Source organism: Glycine max, chromosome 17 (genome assembly GCF_000004515.6).
Source record: "Glycine max cultivar Williams 82 chromosome 17, Glycine_max_v4.0, whole genome shotgun sequence".
NCBI lineage: Eukaryota > Viridiplantae > Streptophyta > Magnoliopsida > Fabales > Fabaceae > Glycine > Glycine max.
This window is the reverse complement of record NC_038253.2, coordinates 5,264,920-5,272,818: the sequence shown is the minus strand read 5'-3', so window position 1 is coordinate 5,272,818 and position 7,899 is coordinate 5,264,920. Positions and strand designations below refer to the sequence as shown.

The window sequence follows — 7,899 nt, the reverse complement described above, 5'->3', positions numbered from 1 at the left end:
TTGTCTATTTTTCCTCTAAAATTTTCTACATCTAAACTTTCCATTGGCGGCACTAAAACAAGTATTAATTGATTCATTTTTTTTGTCATAAGCATCTTTCTTTGGAAATAATCTTATTAAAAACACCATTAGACATTAAAAGTGAATATTTCTTTAGGTGAAAATAAACTTTGTTAATGTCACGTCGTGAGAAAATAATTTTTTCTGCTAGATCCAATACCAGTTGATCAAATCAATCCATTAAATCTTATATCTAACAATAGTGATTAGATTAATTATGGTTAGGAAAAGCTAGTTGATTAGATCCAATACCAGTTGATATGAACACTTATATTAGGGGTAAGAAAAAGTGTACAAGAACTAATTAATCCATTGTCTCTCATATAATTAAGTATTTTTATTTGAAAATAATCTTGATCAAGACATTGTTAGACTTCAAAATTGAGTATTTCTTTAATTAAATTTTGAACTTTTATTTGTCACATTGTGAGGAACTAGTTTTTTCTGCCAAACCCAACACCTGTTAGTCAAATCAGTCTATTAAAATCTTATATCTAGTGACAAGTGATTAGATTAATTATAGTTAGGAAAAGATATAGTATGATATGAACACATACCCGCGACAGTGATCAGGAAAAATCTTGGGGAATATAAGGGACAAGATTGAATCGAAAATGGTCATAGAAAGGACAGGGTTGGAAGATCCGGGGGTTGAACAAATTGGATAGAGATCGAGAGAGAGAAGCGTGAGAAAAAAGACGAAACATATAATGAAGAGAGGGGGAATGAAAATAAATGAGAACACATGCAAGGTTAGAAGTCTTAAAGGAGAAGGATAGAGTCAAAAATGGGCAACTAGGAATTGAATGAATGAATGTGAAGTATGCACCAAGCATCACTTGTCTTGTTTTGGTGATCACTTGCACTTTGGTGGAAGCGTAGACCAACTTCCCCAAAACTACAACCAATAAAGTCATGCATTAATGGCCTTACGTAGCGTTGAAAACTGGCTTGAGGTGGAGACTCAATCCGTAACAGGTTTTTTTCAATGTACAACTCATCGCCGGCCTTTTATTTCTTTCTTTCTTCATTGGTATCTTCTTGGTTGGTTGGCCTTTTCTTTTGAAACAAATTTGATAATGACGCATACCACCACATAACGGTATAGCTAGGAACAAACATTCTTTACCATCAAGGTTTCTTTTTAATTGATAAGGAAATACGTTAAACATTCATTTGTTTGTCGGTAGGGCTGTCTGTTTGGTACTACATGCTCTGTTTCTACGCTACCAATAATAATTGGCACCCATTGTTCATCAACTAATAGACATTGGTTAGTAACTAGCAAGTATGAATTAGATGAAACATGTGTGATATGATGCGATAGATGGTGCCATTCCCGCTCTTTCTATTATGTGTACTTGTCTTCATCATTCATGTTTCGCTACCTTCCTTTATAACACCGCTCAACTAAGTCTTACAAAAAGATCATACTATATGTTTTTTCTGACTTTAATATTGTCTCAACCCTCATGCCTTAACTCTGCCAGATCTTTTATGAGTTTTACGTACCATTGCTATTAATTATTTACTGAATCTACATTGAAAGATTAGTTTTTGTATTTATGACTGATTTTCATTTTAATCTTTGTATATAAAAAAAATATTCTTCTAGTTTTTACGTCATACAAATTTACCTTTTGATCTATAAGATCGCTTGAGCATATTTAGTGATGCAACTATAATGAAATTGCTTAATCCACTATTAGTAGATTCTACAATGTCAGATACAATTTTAAGGTATTTAATAAGTTTTGTCTTCAATTGTGCAATCTTTAGAAAAATTAAATTAAATCCTACAATTATCTCACGATTATTTAAAATGGTTAAGAAACGGTTTTTATATAAAACTTGTCACGTCAAAACTTTATAACAATATGAGATCTAGTTCTTAATTTAGAAAACCTCATAAATAACTGTCATCAGAGATACTATTATACTAGTAATATTTTATGTAAAAATTAAAATATTGTCAAGAAAGACCTAAAAAAGGGATAAAAGAGGCATCACGACGTCGTGTATATATATATGGTGGAGGTGTGAGGTGGAATCTGTTATTTTCACACTTTTACGTGAGACAGAGAAGAGCCCGAAACTATAGATGCCGCTGCCTTCAAATCAATCATGATTCAGCAACTGGGTCTGGGTGGATTCCTTATACTTTATTTATTCTTTACCCTTAGCTGGGCGTAGCCATCAGTTTCCATCCTAAGTTAAACGTAGTAGCATTTTTTTATATACTTTTCATAAATAATTTTACAAATACAAATTTATTTTATTTTCTGCTTCTAAATTCTACGAAAGAAATAATAAAAAGAATTGTTCGCAACATTTAATAAAATTGAGGTAAAAATGAAATATTTTTATAATCATTCAAAAAATATATAAAATAAATAGAACAAACAACAATTACTCATTTATTTAAAGTCTGAAAATAATTTTAAATAATTAAACACAATTAAAAATGTATCTTAATGATAATTTTATATTAAAAATTTTATAACAATAAAAAATTAATTTTAAAAGTGAAAAAAAATAAAGTTCTTGAAAGTGAAATCCATTTCCTTAAATCAACTTAAACCAAATCACAAACAATTGTGTATTAGGTTAATACATACATACTATCATTCAACAACTACAACAGAACCAATAGTTTAATAACTATTAAATAATAAATCATTACTATTGCATATAATTTATTAGAATTAACCAAAAGAGTGAATATAAAATGTGACAAAGAATGAAAGGGGAAAAAATAGGAAATAATGCTCCCTTTTATTAATATAATGATCATTCTCAGTTTAATTAAATATACCTATTCTTACAAAAGGGGAAAAAAAGAAAACAATATAAAGTTTATAACACAAAAATTAGTTAATCTTTTTCTAAAGAGAAAAAAAATTGACACCCCCAAGAGCCTTGTAACGGTTTTTCCTTGGTTCTACTACGCGCCTTTGACTTTTCCATGCCAAAGTGTTCTATTTACATTTCTACCACCAACAAAAACGGATATCACCATTCACCACCACTGTTTGAATAATATACTATTCTCCCACCACTCTCACAGTAGCAGGTAGCCACTCTTGGGAGCCCCGGCGATCGGAGTAGCCATCATCTTCGAGCCTAAACAGCATGGAAGAGTCATGGTCATGGGTGCTTGAATTCAAATTCTTTTTCAGTTGGTGGAAACAAGGAACCAACACTTTGTCCATCCACTCATCAATGGTGGTTTGGCCTAACCACACTCCACTGGTGATCTTGTCAAGAGCCTCTCCCTGCACTTCAATTGACACCCCATTCCCGACCACCGAGGAGAACCTCTTTGCGATGGATGACGAGAAATTCCGGCGAAGGAGATCGAAATTCAAGGGCTTGAAGACAATGGCATCGTCCACAGAATCCAACAGCTCACGTGGTACTGCTGAGAGTGACCCTCCTACATCATGATAGTTGTCTTCATGTTCCACTGTGAAGTCACTTGAATTGAGGGAACCATCTCCCCTGTCGTCCTCTGCTGCATCAGCAGCAGCTTCGTTAAGATCAAACGATACACCTGAGTTCACCTCTTTACGAGGCTTCAAGGACCTGTCTTCATCGGATAGCCAACTAGGTCTTCGTTTTGATGCTCTCTTACCTGCTGATATGCGTAATTGCCACCCTCCTTTGGCTAAATTTTCAAGCTTTTCTTCATCCAGTAGAGACTCGTTTGAGAGGCACCTGAAGTCCTCCGGCAACCAATTAGCAGTGAGGATAAACATGACATTTCCAAGACTGATTTCACGGCCGTGGGAATCCGGGAACCGGCCTTGTTCCATGGCTCTTCTTATGCTCCCACGAAGAAGGATGTTGGCTTCATCAATGTCCTCAAGCACAATGACAGAAAGTGGGTTCCTTCTTATGGCCTCTGCTATTCGATCAAGTGCTGTTTTTCCACGGAGATGAGGGGCATCAGAGTCTCCTGCATCCCCACGGCGTTGCGCCAGGGGTATTATTATTGGGTTGGACCCAGATGCCAGCTCAGAAAGAGCTGCTGCCATTTTCTTCTTGCCAATTCTGTCAGGACCCACGAACAGTAACCACGTGTCACCCTTGGAGCGTCTTTTTCCATTACCCAGTTTGCATTGTGTTACTGTGCTGGCCACTGCTGATGCTGCATCCTGCTGCCACCACACCTTTTCTGTCAGGCCTTTCAAGAGCTTCTTGAAAGAGTCCGCATCAATCAGCTTTTTGCTCTGTAATTCATCGAACTTGTCTTGTGACTCGGAAGAGAGGCAGCTCAAGAAGTCATTAATGCCTTCTTTGTGTGTTTCTTCTGGAACGGCATCAGCTGGCTTTGTTTGCCCAAGGACCAGGTCGGTTGTTACAGGCATTTGCTTTGGGCTCACCGCATGCTCTGGTGGGTGGATTGGCGTTGGATTTGAGCTCAATTGCAAAGAGGTTCCGAGATTTTTATTCCGCAGTATCTTGGGTTGGAATTGGCGCCCCAGTAAATTCATATTGTATAGGCCAGTCATTGACAAAGGAGTTGGAACAAGTGTCTCTGTGCTCACATTTAGCTGATGAAATTTAGGATGCAAACTCAAACAGGAATCGTGCCATTTCTTCTGTATTTCTTTAGTCCTCTTCTTCACATTCACTTCTTGGTTCTATTTAAAATACAAAGGAGTATAGCAACAGTTAGAAGGCATGTATTTTCTAAGTAAGCCACCAAACAACCAATGTAATTAATTGTTTTAATCAAATTCACCTGAGCCTGATCCATTACTTTGCCGTTATCATTATTAGTTTTAGCATTCTGTAACCACTGTGGAAGGGACGGTTTAGCTGCCTCTGATTTGAGCTCAGTATCTGATTTCTTAGTTTCTTCCAACATTTCTGCTACTTCTTGCTCGCAGCTCTGCATACATTGTGGGCAACAAATTGATACTGCAGAAGGATCTATGTTCTCAGAAGCACGCCTCAGTGAAGGGATTGTTGTAGTGGACAAGGTCTTTAACGGCAACAAAGACTCGAGCGAAGTACCAAGAATACCATTGGTCCCAAGCCTGGTTTACAAGTAAATAAAATGGTCACACAATGATAATACCAAATGCCAGGGACAGAATAACCATGTTCCAGATCAGAGCCTAATCAAGCTAACAGTGCTAAGGTAGACAAAAAGCTAAATATCCTCCTGTCTTATAACACTGTCAACAGAAACAGAAACATCACACGTTCTACATTCAAAATGAAAATACGTGGGAGTTCAAGTAAACCCAGTGGTGAGAACAAAAACGAAAAAAGAACAGAAGCAAAACAGAGTTCACACATCAGACAAGATTCATCCACCAACTGCAATCTCAAGTTTAACTGATTCCACGAAGAATACTATGCCAATTCCATAATTTTTAATGTTAATAATTTAATTTGATCTTGCAACAGAATAACCAGAGAAATAAATAAGATTTTGCCAAGACTGAAATAACAAAAAAAAGGGATGAAATTCGATGAAAGTCCTTGAGTGATGAATAAGATGATATGCATCACTAAATACCTGGGAAAGATTCCAGGGAGAGGTGCTCTGGAGGTAATTGGCACTGCCTGAAGATCCCAATCATTTTCCATGGTAGGATGATAAACCTGACACCTCAAGTAAGTCTCACAAGTAGCAGTACCTAACAACCAAAGCCTCCCAGCGCCACCCTCACCGAACTTGCTCACCAACCTCCCTATCTCGGCTACCGCCGCCCTGCCCGCCTCCGCGAGGGTCAGTTGCTGCATGTTTCCCAAACCACCGCCAACGCCGAACCCCACAGGCTGCTCCACCAGCCACTTCAAGTCACCCAAGTCAACGAAAACCCCTCCACACCCAGAATTCCCAATCCTGCTCTCAATCAAATCCCCCAACTCCTGCAGCCTCGCGGGTATCTGCGCCTTGTCACTCGGAAGCTCCTTCTCCAAATGAATCACGTGAGCATTCGCGAAACCCCCTTCTCCCAATTCCTTGTTCTCAATTTTTTTTATCACTTCTTTGATCGCGGCCTCGGGCTCCGATTCCCCGACCAAGATCGGGTTCCTCTTCTTCGTCCTATGCAAAATATCCAAAATTCGTTTCACTTCATCGCCCCTGTGCTGTGCAGCACTCCCCTGCTGTTGTAGCCGCGGGTTCAGATATAAATTCCGCCCCGGGGCGGAATTCACCGGAGCCACCGCGCTTGGCCGGAATCCCAATCCGGAATTAACGGTGGCGGGGACGGCGTTGAGGGACTGTTCGATGGTGGCTTTAACGGCGGGGCTTGAAAAACTGGCTTCTCTCATGACCCTGCTCACGCTGGGATCGTCGAGGATGGATATGATTAACTGTTCGAGTTCGACTTTCACGGCAAGGAGTGGCTGCTGCTGTTGCTCCGGGTAGCCTCGGCGCTGGTGGGCCTGGGCCCGCTTCAGGGCCGCCATCAAGGCATTGGAGATTGGCGGCTCCATGGAAGAGCCCGTGTTCTGAGAAGTAGGCAACCGCTCCAGCGCCACGCTGAAGCATAGCTCCAAGGCTCTGCACTGAAGAGGGTGAGAGGAATTGGGGTGAGATTTTATGCAGGCTTGGCGGAGGAAGCCCGAGGGAGAGGCGAGGAGGGTCGCCGCCACGTGGAGCGGAGTGGTTTGGCCGTGGTTTCGCCGGCCGGCCTCCGCGATTGAGTGGTTGAGAACGCTCGCCGCCTCGGGCGTTAGGGTTTGCTGGATGGTGCTTAGTCCGGCTCTCATTTCACGGCTGGAAAGAATTGAATGGTGTACTGTTGGTGAGGCTCCAGCGAAAAAGAAGAAGAAAAAAAATATAGAGAAGATTCTTGGATTTGGGTGGGATTGAATTGAATGAAGGGTGAGTGAGAAATGAGAAGAGAGAAGGGGAGGAGAATGAATATGAATCTGATGAGAGGGAGGGGTTGCCTTTCTGCGGGGGGTACTTGCTTGACTTTATGGGAGAGGAGAAAAAAGAGACGAATGTGTGTGAAACTTACACTTGGAGAGGGAGAAAACGAAATTAGTGTGTGGCGAGATAAGATAAGAACACTTTCAATATAGACAAATTCACATTTTCAAGGGTGGAGGATGGGTTGGCAAAACAATCAAAACAAAGCTTTTTACAAACACAAACAAAAATCAACAAAGCAATACCCTAGTAGTAGCTACCCTGCTTGCTTTTAACTTGCTTTCTCTCTTTCAGGATAAAGAGCTATTTGGAATTCGGAATTCAACGCGAAAAGGAAATATCAGATCCCCTCCTTTCCTTCACCATTCTGCTTCTCTCTCCGTCCATGTCAAACAATAACCAATCTGTCCCGAGGGGGGCGGTGAATATAAAGCTACCTCCTTTTTTCATCAACTAAGCAACCAAACTTAACTAATTAGGAATATTATTCTATTCTAATTATCCGTGCACTACAGACGAACAAGGTAAAGAAGATATAAAAGAAATTGTTTCTTTATTGTGGGGAGAGAGAGACACGGAAGTAGAGAGAATTTCTAGTAAACGGAGAATTGATGGATGGATGAAAGTACTATCGGCTGCAAGGATTTCTGGAAGAAAAAAAAAATGCTTTGTGGACAGAGCAATCTGCTCTCCTTTTTGTGTCATCTTTATTTTTTTAATATTATTATCACTGTTTTATTAATTCAAGACTTGCCTTTAAATATTTCTTGTCTGCATTTTTTTATAATTCAATTTAAAGGCTAATTTGTCTCGACTCAACAGATTAGTTATGATGGACCAACCCAAACCACCTTTTTTGCACACCACAGGGATATTAATACTATATTCTCCATTGGCCTATTATTTAATATTTCAAGATTCTTCATAGTATTTTC

At 39.5% G+C, this 7,899-nt stretch overlaps 1 protein-coding gene across 1 annotated transcript; it reads right to left on the bottom strand.

Moving 5' to 3' along the window:
• Positions 1 to 2,900: 2,900 nt before the first annotated feature.
• LOC100809965 (protein SUPPRESSOR OF MAX2 1) lies at positions 2,901 to 7,573 on the bottom strand. The gene is made up of 3 exons (XM_003549457.5): positions 5,594 to 7,573; positions 4,808 to 5,105; positions 2,901 to 4,706 (listed from the first exon to the last, which is right to left on the bottom strand). Exons 1-3 carry the CDS (start codon positions 6,796 to 6,798, stop codon positions 3,105 to 3,107), a joined length of 3,105 nt encoding a protein of 1,034 aa, XP_003549505.1. The 5' UTR covers positions 6,799 to 7,573; the 3' UTR covers positions 2,901 to 3,104.
• Positions 7,574 to 7,899: the final 326 nt, after the last annotated feature.